The sequence below is a fragment of the Anneissia japonica genome, unplaced genomic scaffold (assembly GCF_011630105.1).
Source record: "Anneissia japonica isolate Jap-2015-1 unplaced genomic scaffold, ASM1163010v1 scaffold287762_len338049_cov154, whole genome shotgun sequence".
Classification (NCBI taxonomy): Eukaryota; Metazoa; Echinodermata; class Crinoidea; order Comatulida; family Comatulidae; genus Anneissia; species Anneissia japonica.
The window spans coordinates 92,342-117,475 of record NW_022736333.1 but is presented as its reverse complement, the minus strand read 5'-3'; the positions used below and the strand labels follow the sequence as shown (position 1 = coordinate 117,475).

Below are 25,134 nucleotides of genomic sequence, written 5' to 3'. Positions count from 1 at the left end.
GTCTAGTTAATGCAGCCATTCACTCAGATCTACCACCAGCACGTTTGTTCTTCACACTCAATGTAGTCAATTAAAATATTATGTGACAGAGCATTTTCTGTTGCTGCGCCATTACTATGGAATTCTTTGCCTTTTGAAGTTCGCAATTCCAATTCTCTCAACACTTTCAAAAACCATCTAAAAATATCTTTTTTCACTAAACAGCACAATTGAGACTTTGTTTATGGCAAATTTATATGCATTAAGGCCAACTCGGACAGCATCATACGACGGCAGCCCAACGTGATTTGATGTTGATTATTTTATGACGCGACAGACCCCGACGCAAACCATTGTGTCTGCATTTAACTCACACAAACCTGACGCGACAACAAATCAAGTCGGGCTGTGTTGCACAGCGCTGTCTGAGTTTTCCTTTACATTACATTGCTTGATCCATTTACTACCAGCATCACAAATTAATTAGGTAGTTTAAAAATGATGTAACTGTAACTTCCTTAATAGGAACAAGAAGAAAAAGGGAGCAAAACAGCAGGAAAAGGATGGTGGAAAAGCCATTGCCGGGAAGAGGATCACTGATTCCAAGATGTTGACTACAGGGAGCGTTGTTGGTATGAAGGTGAAGAGCGATGGCAAGCATGACCCATCAATTACATCTTCAGACCATGCCATCAAGATGACACAATCTATCGCAATGGAAAGACCAGAGTCTCACGGTACCGCTGGCAGCGAGACGCAGGGTGAAGAGACTGGGAAGTGAGTGGAAAACATATTTTCATTATTTTTACCAATTCTGATCAAGTCTACACTTGTAGACTCTTTTTCCTAAGGTGTTTGATTGAACTCATGATGGTACTGCAAACCAAAATCTAACTTTTTACGTTGTTTAAAATTTAGAAAGAAGAGAAAAGACAAGCGCCCAATTTCAAATGAAATTGTTCCTGAACCAGAAGTGGAAAAAGATCCTGCGAAGGAAGCGGAGCTGCTGTTGGCCAATCGGTTCAAAGCATTTGAGCATAGCTTCAAGGATATAGATAAGCTGCTTGATAGATGGGACAGAACTATAGGTCAGTATTAACCTCTAGCCTGTATTCCACTTGCAAATCAAAAGCGTTGATTTGCGAGTCAAAAGCATTGGTTCATGCCCATGCATATTCACATTTCTAGGAAGTCCTGTTTTTAGCAACATTCAGAAGAACAAATAAAATAGATAATAATATAAACTTTTAGGAGAGCCACCGAGTGTCCACAACAGTTGGAGATAGGATCCGACTTGAATGTATTAGTTTTCAGTTTGAAGTTTTGATCTAGGACTCAAATAGAACTACATTGGCTTGCAGTGCATCGTCTGAAATTAGACTTTTTGCATATTTAACAAAAATAACTTTTTCCTTTATTGTTTTCTCTTATTAAATACAGAAATAAACTGTTCTTTTTATCATCATATCTTCAGGACAAATTTGCCTTGATCCCAATGCTGATGATGCAGATGCTGATGAAACTCCTGTGCACCCTCCCTCTGGAAGAAAGGGAAGAGGAAAAATTGACAAAGAAAAAGAAAAAGAACGCGAAAGAGAACGGTTAGAGAAAGAGCGTCTGGAGAAGGAAAAAGCAGAGAAGGAAAAGGTAAATATAATCTACTGTATTTACTAACTAATGGAATGTTTAATCAAAGAATTACCAAAAAGAATGAAAGAAAGAAATCTAACAAAAAACACAGAGAAATCAGAAACCTTCACTGTAGGAGCAGAGGGAAAGGAAGATTGGAGAAAAATCAAATATCTAGGAAGCATACTGGACACTAAAAATGACATAAAAAGACGAAAAGGACTAGCAATAACCACCTTTATAAAACATGAACACATCTTACATCATAGAAAAACATCTCTAAAAATAAGATAACAATGCGCAATACATTTGTATACCCACTCCTGCTCTACAACCGTCGACTCCAACAAAAAACTTAAAATAGCATAAACATATTCCAACGGAAACTACTAAGAAGAATACTAAACATCAAGCTAAAAGACAGAATAACAAATGAACACATATACATGAAGAGAATAAATTAAGCAAAACAATAAAAAGGAGGAGGCTCAACTGGCTGGGCCATCTACTCTGACTACCAGAAACTGTACCAGCAAAAATTGCACTAAATGAACACCTAAGAAAAGCAAAAGGAAACAAAGGTCGACCAAAACACACATGGCTGAAACAAATAAATACTGATCTGAATCCCATAGATAAAACTTTAAATACACTCACGCATAATGATTATAATAGGGCAAACTGGCGATGCATCGTTGTAAGGCTCATGTCTTGAATAAGCCGTATCGGCCCAGAGAGAGAGAGAGAATGTTTGTCTATTTACATATTTCTTAACCATGAATATTATGCTTAGTGTGATTAAAATATGATATGCTTTTTAGGCTGCTGAAGATGGGGATGAGGATGGTGAGGAGAACAACAAGGATGAGGTTGGAGTCTGTCACATCCTCATGGATGTCTCTGATGAAACTGACGATCAAATTGGTGACAGGATCTTACAGCAAAGCAAGTTGCCTGCAATGGCAGAGGTAGGGTTCTAAAAGAAGTTTCATTTCCATTGCCTCAGGATAATTTGACATTGTACTATAATTTGCTTTGTGAATATCACACTTTAATGAGCTAACATGTCATATTTCCTCTAATAAAACTTACCATGAGAATTAATGGAATTGTCCTTTTCAGCGCATTTTAAAAAAGATAATGCATTAGATAATTGTCTGCACTTTTTTTTAAGCTGTTTTCTGTGAAGTAATTTCTAGTTCTATTGAGTTACTCATCAATGCCTGCTCAGCAAAGACCACAGTGACAGGGGCTGTGTGATGGACCAGTACACCAGGGTAACCCCCTACTTGTCTCAAAGGATGTACTGGGTACTTTATAGTGCACATGAGCTAATTGTGTACCCTAGGCTTATGGGTGTATAGTTCTTATCCGAGAAGACTTGTTCCACCTCTAGAACCATAGACGAGTGTGCCGTTTGAACCAGCGTCGCTATTATGGCTCTAGGTTGCAGCGACCCTAACTTAATTGCCCTCTCATTTAACTCACCTCCTGTCTATTATATACACCATAGTGGGATAAATTATTCTAATAATATCCAATTAGAAACATGGCATATGTTGTTTCATTTCAAGTCGCACTCATAGACTACTGACAAATATATCTTTTTTTAAAGGTAGATATGGGTTTTCTCGTACTTTATTTTTAAAGAACCATATGCATCTAACACATTATTTTTTTTTTTTTAAAGGTGATGGATGGTCTGGGACTAGGACCTAATGGCCCACCTATCCCCCCATCTGCATCGTTCTCAGTGGTCCCCTATCCTGTCAAAAGAAGACCGCCTATGGGTGGAGATGCCAATGGTCACTATGTTTTTGTAGCTTCATCACCAGATGACCCGTGAGTTGATTGAGTTGTTTGAAAAATTAACATAATTGACATTCATACATTACATTGAAAAGATTAGTGTTCTTTGTTAATATCATTTCATCATCATCATTGTCAACATCATCAATTGTATTGTCATCATTATCATAATCAGGACATCATCGTCACATCATCACAAGAATCTCATCATTATGTTATCGTTAACCTCATTAGCATTAAATAATGCCATTTACATATTAACACTGTTGTATACTGATATGATTATCATTTTTATGGTTTTTACCATTCTTCTCATTGTTATGATCATTATCATCATCATTAACTTCATTAATGGCATTATTCATCATCATCATCATCAACTTCATAATCAAGACATCATTGTCACATCATCACTTAATAACCTCATCATCATATTATCAATACATCATTATCATTAAATAATGCCATTTGCATTATAACTGTTCTATACCAATATTATGATTATCATGTTTATGGATTTTATTATCACATTAAAACGAAAAAATATTAAATAACTTTTATAAATTATTATATGGTTTCAGTTTTCTAATTTTTGTTGTGGAATAATGAACAGAGAACTAAATAAAACACATTGTTTTTTAAACTAGGAATGTTTCTATTGAAGACAAACCAAAGGAACTTGAGCCAGATATCGAGCTTGGTACACCAGAACGGTCATTTAAAGATAGGGTAAACAATGCATTAATGATATTTAAATATTCATTACTTATTTCCATAAATTTTCATCTTCTATTTTCACACTGTTATGCGTACACTTTCTTACATAGGATGATCATACATCACTCGGCAAGACCAAGGGTAAAGACAAGGTGCGAGCAGGTGCCGAGAGCTCTAGCTCTAGGAGGCGCTCTGCCAAGAGCCGAAATCGCAAGGGATCATTGACAGTCACTTCCCCACCCCCAGGAAGCACAACCCCAGGGTCTGATGCAGATGGACAGAGTAGTACTGGTGATCTGTCTGCCATTCATGAACCAAAGTATCCTAGGTGAGTGTGCTACATTTTAATTATATGTTTCAATCCAACAGTTGCCTGGTAGCCACCCAAGTTTTCTACATTATAACTACAGCACTTTACCTAGAACCATGCTTAGAAGAAGATGTCGCAGTTTAGAATCAACTAAAATATGCTTAAAGACATGTACTTTTAGTTGTGGGAGACAAGTACCAGTAGACCCAATGAAAACTGAAAATATCTCAGTACATGGCTTATAACCTTTCAGCGGTATTGACTACAGTTTTCTGTGACCCATATTACAATCAGGCTGAACTGAACTACTGCCGCCTACCAGAGTATTTTGTTATACATTATTTGAGGGCACCTAAAATTGCTTTGGCCACCTGTTAAATATTTTGGTGCGATTACCTAACTAATTATCCAGAACTCTTCTGTTGTGCATACTTAAATGCATCCATCATGGGACTTGTTATAGCTCATGGAATCAGTCATACACAATCACATCATTTTTTTCTCCCTAAAGGTAATAAAGGTCTTTTAATATGCAGTGCCCTTGTAAGGCATAAGATTAAGGCATTCACTAGTAATTTACAACATCCTACTAGATATAAATTAATAACAAAAAAGATGCATATAAAGCAGTTGCATCAGACCACACAAGAGTTCGTGAAGAACTCAAATATTAAAAAAAAATCATTTGTTTGTTCTGCTATTAATTGGTATTTTATTTTTTTTAAAACATAGATATTATTGTTTTTAACCTGTTTTTTTTGTTTTTTGTTTTTTTTGTTTAAAGATTAAGTATTTTCCGGTGGATGATTCAACCAGGTGGTGAGGTTACGCTGCGACTGAGATTTCAATCAGAAGAGCTTGGTCAATTTGACCAGACGCTTAATTTTGAGATCACTGGCACTAGAAGACGCTATCAGCTTTTTAACAGAGGAATCTGTTCCTTTCCTAACATCAGCAGGGAGCCTAGGTAAGTCAACAGTCATAGTGCCCATTATTATTTCCATTTTTTTTTAGCTCTAATGAGGAGCTCTAGAAACACTCAGCTGATTGATTAATAGATTTTTAGCTCTACTGCCTCAATTATACTGCCCTCATAAGGCTAATTGATTAATAGTTGATTGATTAATAGATCTTTTTTTAGCTTTACTGCCTCTATTATACTGCCCTCTTTCTTTATTTAATTTCAATTTCAAGTGCCTTACATAAAATTGCAGTCACATAAAATATTTAAATATATTTAAGGCAGATGGGGAGCTAGCACAGACACGGAGTTCATCAACCGCTAGCCCTTTTGAGGCTGATTGATTAATAGTTGATTGATGAATATATCTTTTTTTAGGTCTACTGCCTCTATTATACTGCCCTCATGAATAGCTCTAGAAAAACTCAGCTCATTGATTAATAGCTAATAATATTTGGATTGTAAATATTTTCTGATTTTCCTTTGTCTTTCACTTTCCTTTTATAAGATATACTTTGCATTGATTTATTGTGCATATATATTTTTAATTTTATCACTGTGGATATAGTTTTGCCCCAGTAGTTAAGTAACATGTATCCAGTTAGTAAAGATTTGAATTTGTATTGTCACGGTTTCAGTTTATAATTAAACCTAATGTGATAATGACAATACAATTGATTTATTTTTTTTAAAACCATGTTTATCATGGTTGTGGCTGTAGAAAACTAAGGGGTGAGTGGTAGACAATTTGAGGGTGGTTGTGTGATAACAGTGGTGAGCTCTGAATAATGAGAGTGGGTTTTAAGCACGGGAAAAAGGGTTAATAAAGGTGGGTGGAGGGCCATGAAATTTGCTTGAAGACTGGGTAGAAAACTTCAAGGCTGGGTGGCCCTGCCCACAATCACTACATTTCAACCTTTCAGTTTATTCTAAAAGGTTTTCTGATATTCAGGTGCCCTCTTAATATGAGATACATGCTTTGTATTAAAACTACCACACATTACAAGGCTTAGGAGAGAAAAAAATGCATACTAGGTTCCTGAGATTTGAAGTCGAGCCTGTAAACCACCAAGCTATATTTCCACAAAACTAAAGTTTATCATCTTATCTTGTCATGTTTTATTTTATGAAATCTCTTATAATTCAAATAGAATTGTGTTTCCTAACCGTAAGAAGAGCAAACGAACTGATGAAATCGTCCACAAAAAGTACATTCTCAGTACGGAGACCCTGATGATGGGACCGCTGCTGGCTGGCAAGTCCAGGGACCGTTACAAAGAGGGCAAATATCCAGAGAACACAGAGAAACTGAAGATAAGCAACACGTCACCACTAGACGTGGAAGTCAGCTTCTGCTTCCAGTACGACAGCAACGCTACCACGTTCCTGCTGGACCCACCGAGCATGTCACTAAAACCAGGGGATGCACAGGAGCTGAGTATTTGGGTGTATCCGAAGAACCAGGGCTATTTTGAGGACTCTATAGTCTGTTGTATTAGAGAGAATCCAGAACCTGTAATGTTTAAAGTTGCATGTTATGGCGTGAGACCTGAACTGGAGCTGGATAAGAAGCAGCTCCACTTTGAACGAGTCTTGCTACACAGGTAATGTATAACCTCCTTAAGTATAAATGATTGTAAATTTATGATAAAAAAGTATTGTTGCCATAAGGCAGAGTCTATTTCATGAATACTTACTGTACCTGGATAACCGACTAATTGTCATTGTTCCCAAAACGGAACACCCCTTCGAAAACAAAATGGAACAGTCCGACTCAAGGCGCCACATACGAACTGTCTCCCTAACAAACGTCCTCATTCCTTTTTGACGTTGTTCGAAGTCGGATCATCTAGCAGGACTTTTCAAGCAATTCTGTTCTCCCTGGATTTATTTTTGCCTTGGATTTATTTTTGCCTTGGATTTATTTTCAACTAGTGGTTGACAAGATATCCTTTTTATTGTAGTCGGTTTCCATGTCCGCTCGCAAGTCTTTATGCTCGGCGTGTGGGGGCCCCAAACCGAGTGTTAAGCTCAACCTGCACTCAGAGTGCCCGTTGTGTCGCTCGTGCAGCAAGGCTGAGCCTTGCGAGATTTGTGCGCTCTGGCCCCCGACTAAGTTTGAATTTAAGTCTACGTAAGGCCTTCCATTTACGTTTCAGATAGGTTAAGCTGGTAGGTTAAGTTTGATCATGTCATTCATCGCTTGATACAATGCATTAGGTGCCACTTTTCTAAATTTTGTCTACTGGATGCTGAATATTGAATAATATTGTAGCTTTCAACTCTTTAAAATGGAAAAAAAATAAAAATAATATAAAAAAAGCAATTTTATTTTAGTTTATAATTTATTTAATTTCATCAAATTTGCTATTGTTAATGATTATTGTCAACGATATATATCTTGGTTGTTGATTACATATTTTCTAACTTAAATGATTGATATATTTTTCAGAAAAGACAACAAAACTATTTACCTGCGTAACAGTACATTGTTGCCGGTGTCATGGCGACTTAGCGGCCTTGAAAACCTGGGCGACGACTTCTCAGTCACCACTGATTCTGGCGTCATAGAACCCAAGTCTGAGTTTGCACTCAATGCTAATTTTAGGGCTATGAAACCAATTACCTTAAAGAAGACCATTAGACTGGAGGTATGTTGCTAAATGTGGCAAAGATAAGCCAAAACAGTCACTCGTCGCACACGTTGATTTTTAGTTATTAATCCAGTGTTGAACAGTGAAATGAGAACTATGAAATTGTAAAAGAATCATTAATAACCGACATTTTGTTATGAAGTTACATTAGTTTACACATACAGCTGTTTAAAGAACAATATTTGAGAAATCAGCCTTCAAAGTTCATGATTTCAGGCATTTCTCAGGCAGAAACCATCACCAAATTGATAAAAATTGTTGTTTTAACATTGAAAATGGAGAATAACAACATAGCATGATATATAGTTATATAAAGTTTAGTTTAATGCCATAAAACAGATTAAAAAAATTTTGACATTCCAGCATGTTTTGGCCATTATTTCTTGAAATAGGATTTGCGACGATTGGCTTGTCTTTGCCACAAATATTTGAATACATTTTTTTTATCTTTTAATTGCTGTGCCTCATATTGTTCTTATTTATTTCTTTATCTTTATTCATGCTTGACGCATTCCTCGGCTCTGATTTACCTAATAATGATAATAATGTTAGCTTATCAAAATCAAAACTACTACTGATATTTTCCAGGTCTCAGATGCCGAGAACATAATGGGCCTCCTACAGACAGAGAATATCCAAGTGCTGGCAGAGGCATATGATGTAGCCCTTGATATGAGCTTCCCCAAGGGTGCTGATGGGGGCCTAGACTTTGGTGTTATTAAAGTCTTGGATGAGACAAAACAAACATGTTCATTGAAAAACAAGGGAAGATATGACATTGCTTTCAAGTAAGTGATTTCAGTGCCTGGTTATTTTTTGAAAATAATCTAGAAAGTTCTAATAATAGATTACTTTAAAAATGGTGAAGTATCCCATATGATATTCGACATCCCAAAACAGTATCAGTGACAAAAAAAAAAAAAAAAAAAAGACTTTTTAATATATTCTTATTCTCCACATTATAAGCTTTAAAATGATGGGTCATTTACTGAATCGACATCTATTGCCAAAGTTATGAGTAAAAGTAGTGCAGCTTCTCTGTACTAAAGTATACAATATTGCCGCATTCTTACGCTAATTACTCATTTTAACATTTAGTGACAGTATGTTGGTCGTGGGATGGCAAGCCTCATTATTACAATCCTAAATTTACTGTGTCGAACCTTCACTGCTTACTGATAGGGATTATACTTGTTATTTGCTTAATAACAAATTAAATGTTTTTATATGCTACTTGTTTTGTTACTGTGTCATGTTTTATTAATTTTTTCCTTCATATTATTCTCTTTTTTGCAGTTTTGTTTTGGAGCCCACCAGTACATGTGGTCCCGAACAACTCAGTCTGTTTTCAGTGATTCCACAGAAAGGGGTGCTAATACCGAATGACCGGCCCACCAGTGTACAAGTTATCTTCAAATCACGTAAAGAAATCACAATTAAGGACCAGCAAATCTTAAAGTGCCATGTAAGAGAATTGTACAAAGTTGGCTAACATTGCTTGTATTATATTTTTTATTATCAATTCACTTTAATTTAATTTAATAATGTTATTGCTACTTGAGCCATCGAGGGCAATTATCTGCATACAATCACAAATTTACAATCACAAAATAAGAACTATAAAATAACAAAAAGATGGCAATCTTCTTAGTCAAGTACAATCAAGTAAACCTAAATATTAAGAGCTGCGCCTTAATGTCAGTAAGGGTGTTAGCGGGATCAAGGGCAAGAATGAAGCCGCAAGGTACGAGCAGGGAATGGAAAAAGGAAGATTGACGAGAATAGCGCAAAGAAGTAGTGCAGGAGCGATGTTGGGGGAGACAATTGTGTAATGGGTGACTGGGTTCTGGACAATTTTTGAAAGAAAATGAATGATGAAGAATTTCTGCCTAGATTTAAATGGAATTATATTGAATCTAGAGAGGGTAGCAGTGTAGTTATTGGAAGAAGCAGCAGCCTTGGTGCCAAGGATAAACCAAACAGAGAACTTACTTCTCTATGTGGTATACCCCTTCACAAGGCAAATATACTGTACACAAGATGCTTTATATAAACTAAGTCTCATTATGAGGCTTAGGTTGAGTAGAGTTGTTTTGGCTGTGGAAAAAAAATCCTGTTACCATCACAGAAATTAAACCCAGAACTCTGGGATTGGAAGGCAAGCATCTTTTACCACCCAGCTATTCAACACCACTCAAAGTTTATTCAAAATTTATATATTGTTTTAAAAATTTACAGTAACTTACATTAATTAGAGCAAGGACGGTAAATAAAATAATAAATGCCATACAATTATATACCATTAATTTATTTAAACATTTTTATCATTTGTAATCTTTAGAAATTAAAGAAAAAACAACAAAACTTTTTTTTTCTAGGTTATTGAACCATCAGTAACAGAGGGAGGTGAGACGATTGCCAGCATACCCGTCAAACTCAGCGTCCGCTCTATATTTAGTAAGTACAACATCTATCCGGTGAATGACATCAATTTCGGTGCTGTGTTGACCAACACTCGCAAACAACGTTCCTTTACCATCGAGAACAAAGGCGAGTTTGACTTCAAGTACTTCATCACCAAAATGCAGAAGAATGCATCTTCTCAACAACCAGTGATTAGAGGCAGGGTGTAAGTACATGAATATTCAAGTGTATTTCCTGAATACTTACCTGCATAAACTGACTAATTGCCATTGTTCCTTTAATAACATCCCTACAACAAAAATAGAACCGACCAATTGTCCCAGCATGTGACTGCACCCACGTCCAAGCGTTGTCCTCCTTCCTTTGTCGTCTATCAACCAGCAACGACCACATGTATTATGAGTTGCTATAAACAACTGATTCAAGTGACTGACAATGTTCACTTCATTGGGTCATGACATCATAAATTGATGACTTTGTGCGCCCTCTTTGTTCAAAATTGCCCTTGTTTTGTTTATATTACTTTTTAGTCTGCTTTTAATTGCTTTTATGATACCACTGATGTCATATATTTTGTTCTTGGCTTTATTTAATCTTGTATTGGTATTATGCAAACATTACAGGCCACCCGGTGGAAAACGAAGTAAGTCAAGAGACGATTCCAGCTCTGGTCGTTCGGTAATCAGGCCTAAACGTGCTGACTCAATGAGGTAAGAAAAAATAGAAATGATAGTGTTTGGTGGAAAACCCAGCACATATCAATAATAATGACAATTAACAAGTAATTATAAGTAATTTATAATTTTTAGTACTTTCAAAGTGCTTCACATTTACTGAATTTACCTAAATAATAATGGGATCATCCGCTAGTTTCTTCATCCCTATTTATTCTCCTAAGAGAAGACAATTTTATTTACAGTATTTTATTGTCCCACTCTGAACATTGAACTTTATTGGAAACACTTTTGTTTCAGTGGTACACACCATCTGTTGGTGCATCCAAATTACAACAAAACACTTCACAAAATAAAACCAAAAAATATACAAAAATTTTAATTGATTAAAAATTGAATGTTATGAGTGCAATGGAAGAATTTCCCATGGGCGAAAGATGGGCTGTCCAGCTTGGCAAGGGGTGCTCAGCCAAATAGAGCAGTCCAACCTTCAATGAATCGTCCAACCATTGTACAAACACTTAAGGCATTCGTTACTGTATAAGTCTTAAAATTGTAACACAAATTACTCCATGTCTGGTACTTATATGGGCATTTAATGCGCCTCTTCCTTAAGGTTATAAAGCGCAGTTCCTTTCCCTGGTCATTGGGTCCAGGTGCTTTAAGTGTTTTGCTGCTGGTAATCAGCGCAGTGGAAAGCAACCCCACCGTGAAGAATGACAACCATAACTCATAGAATACCAACATCAGTATTGGTTTGCAAATTTGTACATTAATTATTTCATTTGCATTTTATATTATGTCTGTTCTATCGTGTTTTCCATTCTCCTTGCTGTCATAGACTCTCAACCAGGTAATTTGATTGGTTCTTTTATTGAAGCCTAACAGTTTAGTGTGGGAACTAACCATTGGTTGTGCAGCCTTTTTTTTTTTTTAATCTGTCATTCATTAAATTAAAGTAAAAATGCTCAAGTGATGAAAACATTTTCATTTTATTTTTGGCTAAACAGTCTGACATGGATGCACGCATGAACTTTAATGAAAAAATATTTTATTTAAGCTATTTCTTAAGCCAGACACTCAGTGCCTTGTACGACGACCCCCAACTTCGCTATCTGTGTCCACATATCAAGCGCCCTCAGCATCTTATATTAGATGAATACGGCGTTATATAAAACTACATTGTTATTATTATTATTATTATTATAGATGTCGCGATGCTGTCTGCTGAATTTTGGTGGCAGTCTGAATGGATTGTCATTAAAAACGATCCGTTGCGCGCGTCGTTGCGTTGTGCGTCCTACATAGAATCGCATCGGCGGCTGACCGTCTGGTGCACTGTGTTTTCCATGCTTTCTATGGCAGTATCGTGCATGAATTTATGCAAGAATTTTGATGAATACATATTCCATTCAAAATTTTCATCATTTAAACTACTTGCTTATTGCTTATAAACAATTATTTTTACATGGATGTGTTGCTGGCAATTTAAAAAATTAATTTCATTCAAAATTTGTATTATATATATTTTATTTATACTATTGCTTTTAGGGAAGAACCTTACATGTATGTATACAAGAATATTTAATGGATACATTTCACTCAAAATCATATATTTATACTACTTGCTTATTGCTTAGAAAAAAAAGTATCTTACATGGATATATGCAAGAATTTTAATAAAAATTTCATTCGTTGCTCTAAAATGGACTGCCATCTTCCACACACCTAGACTTTAAAGTAACTAGTAGTAATAATGTTGTTTTTCAGACCACTAATAATATAACCGAAAACAAGAATATGGTTATCAATTATGTATGTGGGTCAATTATAGGAGAAAACAATTGATATAACCATGGAGGTATAAAATTTGTATACCTCCATGCTATAACAATTGGCTAAATGGACATGATAAAGAGATTTACAGCTTCAAAAAAAAATATAATAAATTAAGAATAAACATTGACAATTTCTGTATTGACAACAATGGAAAACAATAACAAATGTTTATAATGAGACTTACTATTTTAAAACAACATTGTTTAAATCAATTTCCCCTCCCAACTAGTTTGCACACAAATTTCATGTACTAGCTTTGCAGTGCAGAATGTCCTAAATATAGTGATTCTAACATTTCTAAATGTTTTGTCCTTGATTGCACCTGCCATTGTATACCTTCTGCAAAACATATATAATGCTGAGCTTGTACAAATCTTTAGGAATTATTAAAAATGTTTCTCAGAATTAGTGCATGGACCATTATTCAGAATAGTAAGGATGTCGCTCTTCGCAACCATTAAATATATTATTAATAAAAACACAAAAATGAAATATTTTATACTTGTAACTAATTTTATCCTAGTTTTCATTTCTGTCATTACACACTATATAAAATTTATTTTAATTTTTTTGTTATTTAAACAAAAGTTTCATATATTATATTATATAAAAAAATAATTTTTTATAAACTGCCTTAGAATTAATTTGACAGAATATGCAATAGTTAGTTTTGTTTGAAAAATGTTTAATGTCTGTTCCTTAATGTATGGTGATGCAAGCTTCCTTGATATGTGCACACAATAAATCCATAATAAATATTATTTTATAATGAGCCATTGCACTGTGTCACAACACTAATTGTGGGCTATCATTCTTTTATTATTTATCATTTTTATTATACGCTCTCCTTAGTAAGTGTAGGTGCACAGAATAATGAATTGTCGATCACTTTGATTTAATATATTTGAATAATTGATTGAATGATTGATTAATTGATTGATCAGTTTGATTTAATACTATATAAAATTTATTTTAATTTTTTTGTTATTTAAACAAAAGTTTCATATATTATATTATATAAAAAAATAATTTTTTATAAACTGCCTTAGAATAAATTTGACAGAATATTCAATAGTTAGTTTTGTTTGAAAAATGTTTACTGTCTGTTTCTTAATGTATGGTGATGCAAGCTTCCTTGATATGTGCACACAATAAATCCATAATAAATATTATTTTATAATGAGCCATTGCACTGTGTCACAACACTAATTGTGGGCTATCATTCTTTTATTATTTATCATTTTTATTATACGCTCTCCTTAGTAAGTGTAGGTGCACAGAATAATGAATTGTCGATCACTTTGATTTAATATATTTGAATAATTGATTGAATGATTGATTAATTGATTGATATGTTTGATTTAATATATTTGAATAATTGATTGAGTGAATGATGAAATAGTTGTTTTGTCACATGGTCGATTGATTGATTGATTAGTTATTTACTGGGGTGGACTGGGAATTGTGTAGTTACCAGTCTAGTAGCCTAACAAGGCAGCGCTGAAGGCCAGTTGAGTATGTATTAAGCCTATTTACCACTAGGCAAATTTATTTGTGCGTATCGAAAGTGTCGGTTCATACGCAGGCATGAACTGACAGAGTTTTTCGCTTCAGCGAAATCAGTAGTTCAAACTGTTTCTACTTTTTTTTTGTGAAGCGAAAAAAATGCGCGACCAATCAGAGCTCAGGGAGCGAACCTGCATTTTGGATTCACGCGAATGAAGTTGCCCAGTGGAAAATAGGCTTTACAGACCGCTCAATGTCATTACTGAGACTGAGTACTTCAGATGCATACACTTTCTTGTTATTTTTCTTTCAGTTTTCCTTACCTCAATTATTCATTTTTATATTTTAAATTCTACCAATGATTCTACCGATGAGGCGCATCGGTCTGTGTCCAATTGAAAGATGAATCAGTCCGCCATTGGTTGGTGGTGAAGTTCAAGTGAACTTAACATACATCTACCTTCAATTTACTGATTAATATCGTGGCATTATGCTCATAAATAATAATAATATGTTATTGTTAAACCTAACGCTTAATGCCTCTATGCACTTTACATTATTACCTCTGGTAATTGGATCAAGCACATATGAAACACATACTCAGCTCCCTGGGGAGAATTCCATAATGTTGCAGCTGTAAACAGTGCATAAATAAATGATGACTTACACAGTATAAAAATTGTACAACATTAAATGACTGATTGATAGCTAATACATAGTATCAAAATCATATTACAAAAATGGTTATTTAATTTCAGACAAGACATGGGTGGAGGAAACCCATCCAGATTGCAGCTGGGGATGTTCACCGTCTACCCAGCTTATGGTATGGTGGCTCCAGGTAATCAAGTAGTCATTCAGGTGGACTGTCTGGCTGAATCTGAAGGCAAAGGTGACGAGGTAAGACAAAGTTCTAGCCCACCAATGTCCTAATTCTGGATAGATGGTGACCCATAAATTTTCAAAGCAGGGGTTCCAAGATGAAACTACTTCCTAGGTATCTGGTTTAATAAGCTTTCTTAAGCTTTGTCTACACTATCAAATTTCATCTAAAGAAGCGTCGCATAAAATTTGATTGAACGTAGAGTTGAACACGTTCAACTTATTTTGATACAATTTGATGACATGTGGTATGACGTCATCGTACCCATATATGGGCACATCACATTTTTTTGTCACATTAAATATGATAGTGTTGACAAAGCTTTAACACATCCTGCTGTATTGTTCGCTGTGTATGATCAATCAATTAATCAATCAATGGATTTATAAGGTGCATAATACTACAAATGTCCAGCTCTCAGGAAGACAATTAAAAATACAGTAGTGAAGAAGATATTTGCTTTCTCACAGGAGTGCAGAAGATCGTTCTGATTTCCAGGAGATTTCCATGACTCACAGGAAACATTAGACCATTGCCTATTTTTTTAGCGAGGTCTTTCTGGTGGTGATATGGGCAGTAAACATAATTAGCGTAGACAGATTCAAGGGACGGGGTTGGAGACCTTAGCCAGCCTGGCCTTTTTTTTCAAAATTTAAAAAAACAATGGGGAAAAAATTTATAAATATAAATATTTTCAAGTGTAAGTCTTGAAAGTGCTATTTCCAGCCATCTTGAGGTGACATATACATACAATTTTGGGCCTAAGCCCCAACTGTGGTGAGACTGATGTTGTTTAGACCTTCCATTTATAAACTCTCTTCCCTGGTCTCCACTCTTTTAAATTCCTCTATCCGTCACTGATTAGTCGTGCTTATTTTTGCTTCAGCACAAAATCAAATTGTTACTGTAAAGTTCACTTCCTCTGCAGGATATAGCCATTGATATACATGATCGGGACCCAGCGCAGAGCCCTCAGGGTATACCCTACAAGCTGCTCGCTGAGGCATGCAGTCCAGGCATCAATGTGGTTGACATCACATCAGTCTTCGAGGAGCATCGCATCTGCAAAAATCTCAGCGTGTTCCTCAACAATCATCAGTTGGACATGGAGAGTGGCGGCGTGTATGGAGAAGATGAGAACAGATTCCTCTTTGGTAACGTCCTCGTTGGAAGGAGGTCAAAAGCACGTTTCAAGATAATGAATCGAAACAAGGTAACCATTCAAATGTTTTTTTTATTCCGTGTGCTGTTATTTGTGTTTTGTATGGAAATATAACAACAAAAATGATTTGGTTGACTCCTGGCTGATCAAAGAATCACCTCTTCAAAATATCATCTGAATACACAAGAAGAGAAATTTGTAAAAAAAAAAATAAGTAAAAAGCACTCTTGTCAATTAAAAAAAATTAACCTAGTATATACATATATATTTTCTTTGACAGATTTCTTGCGATGTTGTTTTCACCTGTAAGCTAAATTCATCCAAGGTGTCGTCTAAACTACAAGATATATTTGAAGTCGAGCCGAATAGAGCATGTATTCCAGCACACAGTCATGTGTACGCTGAAGTTACATTCTCGCCCCCATCCATGCAGGTAATATGCAATTTTGATGTGCATAATTAGAACACTCTCTTTCTCAACACCACAGTTGGGGCCGAGGTGAAAATTATGTAATAATGCGAAATTAGCGTAAACCAGATTGTGTTTAATAGCATTAAGTTATCAATATGACCAAAACAAACATGGCTGATTGGTCAGTTTAGCAACCACATTTGCATTAATATTTTCAGATTAAATTAAAGAAAATAAAAATTATAATATTTACCCACATGAGAATTGTTTTCACAAAATTGACTGATATATGAATCAGTAATTTTTTTTTCTCAATAGACCTACACAGGCAGCTTTGAAGTTGTGGTCGATGGCTTGTCAGGATCCCAGGCCAAGCAGAAGAACCTAGGCTTTGAAGTACAAGGGGAGGGCAACCTGCCTAGAATTACTGTCTCCAAGCCTAGCATTCGTAACAAGAAGGGCAGTCCTGTGTTACTCTTCTCACAAATCCTCATCAATAGAACTCAGTCATTGCCATTTTCATTGAAGAATGAGGGAACTCTTCCTAGTAAGGTAAGTTCAGGAATAAAAAAATATGGTGTTAATGTTCTTCAAATCTTGTATTATTACTTTATCTCATTTAACATAACTTTTTTTGGTTACTGTACATGAACTTTGTCTTGTCGTTGAAGCCTTTTGTGCTGATTTTACTTATACAGTATTTCTAATAAGGATCCTGTACATTGGCTTACCCTCTGGGGTTGTTGGAAATTTATCTATTTCAAACATAGTTTAAATAAAAATATTAGTCTATTTCGTGAATACTTACCTGGATAACCGACTAATTGCCATTGTTCCCAAAATGGAACACCCCTTCGAAAAAATGGAACAGTCCGACCCAAGGCGCCACGTGCGGACATGCCGATCGAGACTACAATAAAAAAAGGATATCTTGTCAAGTTGAAAATAAATCCAAGGCAAAATAAGAACAGAATTGCTTGAAAAGACTGCTAGTAATTTCAAAGGCTAGAGTGTATCCAACTTCGAACAACGTCGAAAAGGGAATGAGGACGTTTGTTAGGGAGACGGTTCGCACGTGGCGCCTTGGGTCGGACTGTTCCATTTTTTTTTGAAGGGGTGTTCCGTTTTGGGAACAATGGCAATTAGTCGGTTATCCAGGTAAGTATCTCACTCATAGACTACCAACATCACGATTGATATGTGTAATTTTTATGTAAGTATCATAATAGATTGTTAAGCTTAAACATGTTCTAATAATCTTGTAGAAGAATTAATAATGATGATATTGAAATGTAAATAATATCGATGATAATGATGATAAATGAATGATGAAAATAATAATAATAGTAAGACTTGCATAATGGGAATCATGATAATTTTAATAATAATATGGTATTTTTTAATGAAATTTTGTTTGTATTAGATGATGATTATTATCCAAATTTATAACGTTATTTGTTTTCTTATGAAGGTGGATATAGACTTGAATAGCTCAGATGGTGGATTCATACTCAAAGCACACAGTGATACAAAGCTTATCCATCCAATGGCATCTGATTACAACCCAGAGTTTGACGGTGTGTATTTTTTTTAATAGTTCCCCAACCTTCCCCTTCACCAAAAAAAAAGCTAAATTTTATATTAAAGCATTAAAAAGTAAGAAACATGTTTTAAGTACGCATTTCAATGTGTCATTTATGCTGGTTTTTGATGTTTTTTTTGGGTGGGGTGTGGTAGGTATTTTGGTTTTACATTTTTTATGTGGCAGTGTATTATACTATTACAGAAAGTGAGATAGATCTAAAAGTATCTGTTTATATCATACAGAAGAAGTTCCAGTAAAGCGCCCTCATACAGCCTCGGTGATCATCGGCGTAGATGAGTGTGCCAACTTCGATGTAGTCTTCAAGCCATCTGAACCGACTCGATGTACTGGTACCATCAGGGTGTCGGTAATGGACAACCAATATGAGGACACCATTGTCCAACTTGTTGGGGAAGGGTACCAGGATGAGATTACACTGGACAATATACACAGCTTCATTGACGACAGCGATATTGAGAACCTTGTGGGTGCCGAGGAAGTGATGGGTGAGTATAAATTGATCTTGGTTCATAGGAAAGTGACGATGATGATGAAGCTGGTTATGGGTGTGATGATAAAAATAAACAATAAGTGAGCACCTGTATCCATCTTACAACGCTCATGGCACTTCAAATCCACCTACTAAACATTTTCCATATGGAATGCATTATGGGAGGGATGTGATTTTAAGTTCCTTTTGGAAGTATCTCGAGTGGTGAAGATAACAGTATGTCTTTGTAAATGTATATACTGATGAAATGATATATGCCAGTTTCCATTTTAGGAAGTTACCTTAAAAATAATGGAATAGTCTGACTCAGTTGTATACAATACAACTATGTAATGTAACAAACAGGTCTCAATTTGTTTTACTGTCTGTGTTTATATAGCTATAATGCTTGTCACGACATGACTGCAAATGAGACACAGAACAAATATATAATGTATAAAATGGTTTTAATAAAAGAAAAGTTTATCGATCAAATAATTAACTGTTGCATTACTTTTACCACTATAACAATGCAGTTGCAGTACAATTCTTGTACCAAGTATTTCAAACTGCTAGGGCTTTTTCCCTCGGTCTGCAGTATCACTTTAGTATATTTGACTCTATATCCTCTAGATCATGGTGGTCCTTTCTCTACTTTATTTCTTGATTCCAAAAATACTGTGATGCTCTCTTAATTCGGCTGTCACTCACATATAATTACTTCAAGCTTGAACTTACAGTACAAGCCTTGCACTTTAATCTTAACATGTGCCTTGACTGATATGTCCTTTAACTGACACGCCTCAATCCACATCTTTCCTTTAGGTTCAACTTCAGGCTAGATACCTCTTAGCTAACCCTTTTGATAACATATTTGCATACTTTTACACTTCACTTAAGCGCATAAATCACATACTGACACTTTGCCTTAACGTCATTAATATTCATCTTATAATCATTCACAGACCGTTTACCATGAGTCATACAACTATGCATATTCATTAGTTTACGATTTAGTTAACAGTACTGTAAAGTAGAATGAAATCAGCTAATACTGTTACAGTGCTATACATGGCATGTCCCAGAGTGCATCACATTTTTACCCCAGTCATTGGGACGGTACCTGTGGAACACATACTCCGCATCCTGGGGGAGTATTCCATGAGTAGCATGGCATAAATCAGTGCATTTGGAATTCAAACCTTCTTGTTACCCACTTATACTCTTGTGTGGAGAAATACAACAATAATAAAGTGACACAAGGATCTTTTACAATGAGGGTTTCAAACCCCCGACCTCAATGGTGATGTATGATAGTAGTTGTGATGGTGATGATTATATTTTGATAACGGTGATGATGAAGATGATGTTTATGAAGATGATGATGAAGGTGTTAATGACAATGATAAATAAACAAATAATATATTCAACTTTCCAGCTGCTCCGTCTAACCTTATTCACTTCCGAGACTGCCACATCGGAGAGCCACGTCAGCTGACCTTTACTATGACCAATCACAGCGAGGCAGACACTGTTCGTTTCCAGTGGCCAGATCATCCACAACTGAAATTCCTACCCACGGTCGGACACCTTCATGCAGGGTGTGCGAAGGACATATCAATCACCTTCAAAACAGATGAACCAGTTACCTTGCAGAATGAAGCAATCAATGCCAAAATCTCAAAGATTACATTTGATAAGCCTATTGATCAGGTAGAGCATGTTTAGAATCATATCTATCTGTTTACCTTGTATCAGTTTGGCACTATTCAGTTCATCCAGAGACTACCTACATCACTCCAGATTTATGCAATTTAGTAAGGCAGCATGTGATATTATACTACCTAAAATTAGGTGCTAACTTCACAATATTTTGAGCTGTGGGTTTATTAATTAATTAACAATCCTACTTCACATCTAGGTTGCCGACTGGGATGATCGTCTGAGAACTGTCAAGTGGGTGGACATCACTATGGCGTCCACCAGACCAAGCACAAATGATGCGACCAACAGGCCAAAGTCAACGCAAGACATCAAGAAAGAGGAGAAGGAAAAGGAAGGGAAGCACAAAAGAGGTGCGGCAGCAGCTGCGGCGGCGGCAGCAGCAGCACAAGAACAGATGGAGAAAGAAAGATGCGAAGAAGAGATGATGAAGAAAACAAAAGAGATGATGGAAACACCAAGACCTTCAAAGAAAAAGGTTTAAAAAAATCACTAAAACTTTTTATTGATTTAAATATGTTGGCCTGAATAACATAAAAGTATTAATTTGAGTGGATTTTGATAGACAATAAAATTACATGTATTAAAATATTAGATGCATACTGGTATCATAACAACTTGAATATTACTCACTATAATTTCCATTTATATATTATGTTGCATAGAAAACATATAAATAATAACTACAATGCAGACTCTGATAATACCAATTACTTTCCTCAGGTGATAGAGACTGAGCCTGAACCTACCCATGTAATAATGGATGATTCCAATCGTGATATAGAACTACGGGTCAGCGTTAATGCTGATTTTGCCAAGTTCAAATGCAAGCCAGATGTGATCAACTTTAAGGACACATTGATGTTCCAAACTAGAGTGTACACGTAAGTTGCTGCTAATATTCCACTACTAGGAGCATAGGGTCATGTAACATCATTTAGGCCTTATTCTGTCCTTCAGAGAGTAAATGATGGTCTCATTCATTTGTGTATGTGGAAAAGAAAAAGAATTTTAGAAAATATTGTGTGTGAACTATTTTAAAAATACTAGATGGTAAAGCAAAACTTTTTTTATAACTTGTTTAGCAAACCCACCGCCCACCAATAATGATGATTTCGAATAAATACATAATTTCATTTATGGCCAATTAGCGCACCCACCACCACGGAAAAATGGAAATTTCAGAAAAAACAAAAGTTTATTTTTATTACGCAAGCTGCTGCTTTGAAATATTCAAAAACAAGATATGTATATTTCTTCCAAATTTTATAAATTTAAAGCATTTAACCACACTATGACTACACATTTTACATTCAGCAATAACATTTAATTTTTATTTTCTCCTCTGGATTTTTTTTTGCAAAACTGTTAGCTAAATAAAGAACCAAAATTATTTTATTATTTTTTTTCCCACCCTCCTCCTCTGATAATCTTTAAAAAACAATTTACAAAGTCTATTTCGTGAATACTTACCTGGATAACCGACTAATTGCCATTGTTCCCAAAACGGAACACCCCTTTGAAAAAAAATGGAAGAGTCCGACCCAAGGCGCCACGTGCGAACCGTCTCCTTAACAAACGTCCTCATTCCCTTTTCGACGTTCGAACAATTTACAAAAAATGTCTTGCCTCTTAGCTTCAGTGCTACAAGCTCTAGAACATATTGCAAAAATGGCTGCTCCAATCACACGAGTTCTAGAAACATTAAGGTGTGCAATTAAATGTTGACTTCTTTTGGTTTTTCTAAAAAAAAAAAAAAAATGTGCAGTGACATTTTTGAAATATGCACAGTACAGCTGTAAAGTGAAATAACTCTAGCCAACTCTTGTATGAGATATATTGATTGTCTGCACAAAAAAATACTTTTCATTCGGTAGCGTACTCATACCTTAATTTTTGTGGTATTCTCATAATAACTCTGTGATGTCATTTTTTTTTTAAGTTCTTGGGCTCATAATTCTCATGGTTTTTCTTGCAATAATAAGATGCAAGGTGTTTCTAATAGTAACCAATAAATGGCTCATATCGTTTGTCTATTTAAAGCAATTATCTTATCGGTGTGTTTCATTTTTGTACTAGTTTTTTCATCGCAAACAAAGGCTCCATTCAGCTTGATTACAGTTGGCAAGTAGTGATGGAAGAACTGGCCCAGCGGAAGTCTGTCAGCTTTGCAGATGAAGAACAGTTGCGACTACCCTCTCGCTGTAGCACCAGCATCATGTCGGATGTTCCTGACATCTTTCCATTCACAATTATGCCCGACGTCGGGACAATTCCGGCTGGCAAGAAACAGAATTTTAACATCATGTTCTCTCCGTTGGATGTGCAGGAGCATGAGGGCAGGCTAATCTGCCGGTAAGTTCACCAGACACTATTTAGGGTTCCTCTTTGTCCATATTTTGAGGGCTGAGGTATACAACAGAACTATTTAGTGCTTTCATGAAGTAATTCTTTTCAATATGTTTTTCATTCAGCATTCCAAATTTGGAACCAGGTAAACAGGGACCAGTGATTGCCGTCCATGGAAAGAGTGTAATGCCATACTGTCACTTTGAACTGGAGGACTCCGACTACATCACCAGTGCCCGGCGTAATCCAGAGCTGCGTGGTCCTGGAGGTGCGCCGCCTGGAGCCACTCTTGATCCAAACACCAGAGTGATTGAGTTCAACTCAACTGGAGTGAATGTAAAGAACCCACGTAACTTTTACATTGTGAATCCAACGAGTCAAGGTTACAGTTTCTTGTGGACTTGTGAGGATGAGCCGGACCCGAAGGAACCAGATGTATTCCATTGTTTGATTCCTAATGGATATATTAATCCAGGAAAGAAGTTTGAGGTTTGTTTGCTGTCACACTGTTTTGTAATTCATTTTTTAAATTGAGCTTTCCAAGCTTTAGTGTATTATTGCATTTTATGAATTTTATATAATCATAAATCAAGTACATAAGCAGTCTCTCCATAGAATGCATATAACTCTGTTCTCTGCATGAATACCGACCAATATGCAGACTGTATGGCAATTCCATTATTTTTTTTTTTTTTTTATGCTTGAGGGTAAAAATTGAACTTCTTTGCAATTCCATTATTTTTTTTTTTTTTTTTATTCTTGAGGGTAAAAGTTGAACTTCTTTGACCATGTCCTTTTATCTCTTTCTTAGACTATTATATACTATTCCACTAAATTTTATGATTATCCTTTCATTAGTTATTGTGTAATCTGATCAGACAGACAGCGGTAGATATATTACCTGCTTGGCAGTAATAACATGTATCATTTCTTTCTTTAGATTCTCTTTGACTTCATTCCTAACAAGCTGGATATTGTGGAGTCCTTCTGGAGATTCACCATTCCAGAGCAGAACATTTCTGTGCCATTTCTGTTGGTTGGCAATGCAAGAGAGCCTGCCATCTCCATGGATAGATCTCACATCAACTTTAGATCTATACTGCTTGGTAAAGAAGTTTTCTTGGATTGATGACAACCCAATGGGCATCTTCACCCTCTCTCCATTACAATGCTTTAAATTAATCTTTCCCCTCTACACATCAGTTGAACCATTGTTCAATGAATATTTGCTCTCTAGATATATCTTCACTAAACATTAACACAAATCCTGTTAAAAAATACATAAATCTTAGTGAAAATTAATGAAGATGATGATAATATTAGTAATTTAACAAGCAATGAACCACTTTAAAACTTTTGTGAAAAATTGAGACTTCAGTTATCCATGCACTTTTGAATGAAAGATGACCCTAAATCGTAACAATGGATTTAAGGAATTCTGAATATCTTAAGTTCTTGATTGGCATACCTGTAGTTTCATATAAGCCTATCTTAAAGTGGGCTTTGAACTATTTTTTATTTAAACAGCGCATGTTTTTTCTTGACAGGAAATGCTGCTGAAGAAACAGTATATCTTGCAAATAACGAGGACAAGCCATTCCAGTTCTCCATCGATGAGACATCATGCCATTCCGAGGGATTTTCCTCTTTTGTCACTGTCACACCCATGGATGGAATTATTCCTCCTCACAGAAAGTAAGTCTGACTACATTAACAAATAGTTCAATGATATTCAATAAACCAATATATGCCAGTTTCTATTTAGGAGCTTACCTCGAAAATAATGGAATCGTCCAACCCAGACTTCTGATTTGCATGATTTTTTACTTCTATTTTATGTTTTTAAATAGCCATCACGTTTTAAAGCATTTTGCTTACAAGTTGTATTATGCTAGAAGAGCAGTTTCCTTGTGGACAATCAATGCACTCTTTGAGTAATATCATTGTCACAGTGCCACTGAACATTGCATTATGCCATGTATATTGGCACTATACAAATCCATGTTGATTGAGATAATCAATTAAATAT

General features: G+C 35.5%; 1 protein-coding gene across 3 annotated transcripts in view; it reads left to right on the top strand.

Moving 5' to 3' along the window:
- The window catches only part of LOC117116748 (hydrocephalus-inducing protein homolog), a 63,424-nt gene that overhangs the window by 30,449 nt on the left and 7,841 nt on the right, over positions 1–25,134 (top strand). For 2 of the 3 annotated variants that reach the window (XM_033260842.1, XM_033260843.1), the window contains exons 40-67: positions 505–756; positions 898–1,067; positions 1,454–1,626; positions 2,430–2,576; positions 3,299–3,450; positions 4,065–4,146; positions 4,245–4,462; positions 5,229–5,411; positions 6,557–7,009; positions 7,858–8,056; positions 8,648–8,847; positions 9,356–9,524; positions 10,438–10,688; positions 11,107–11,193; positions 11,999–12,010; positions 15,261–15,402; positions 16,314–16,598; positions 16,828–16,980; positions 17,278–17,511; positions 18,431–18,536; positions 18,787–19,050; positions 20,473–20,747; positions 20,956–21,234; positions 21,480–21,640; positions 22,836–23,111; positions 23,231–23,594; positions 24,046–24,211; positions 24,653–24,800. In XM_033260842.1, the coding sequence (XP_033116733.1) occupies positions 505–756; positions 898–1,067; positions 1,454–1,626; positions 2,430–2,576; positions 3,299–3,450; positions 4,065–4,146; positions 4,245–4,462; positions 5,229–5,411; positions 6,557–7,009; positions 7,858–8,056; positions 8,648–8,847; positions 9,356–9,524; positions 10,438–10,688; positions 11,107–11,193; positions 11,999–12,010; positions 15,261–15,402; positions 16,314–16,598; positions 16,828–16,980; positions 17,278–17,511; positions 18,431–18,536; positions 18,787–19,050; positions 20,473–20,747; positions 20,956–21,234; positions 21,480–21,640; positions 22,836–23,111; positions 23,231–23,594; positions 24,046–24,211; positions 24,653–24,800 (5,601 nt within the window). The remainder of the gene's footprint in view (positions 1–504; positions 757–897; positions 1,068–1,453; positions 1,627–2,429; positions 2,577–3,298; positions 3,451–4,064; positions 4,147–4,244; positions 4,463–5,228; positions 5,412–6,556; positions 7,010–7,857; positions 8,057–8,647; positions 8,848–9,355; positions 9,525–10,437; positions 10,689–11,106; positions 11,194–11,998; positions 12,011–15,260; positions 15,403–16,313; positions 16,599–16,827; positions 16,981–17,277; positions 17,512–18,430; positions 18,537–18,786; positions 19,051–20,472; positions 20,748–20,955; positions 21,235–21,479; positions 21,641–22,835; positions 23,112–23,230; positions 23,595–24,045; positions 24,212–24,652; positions 24,801–25,134) is intronic. The other variant, XM_033260844.1, reaches the window with a different exon arrangement.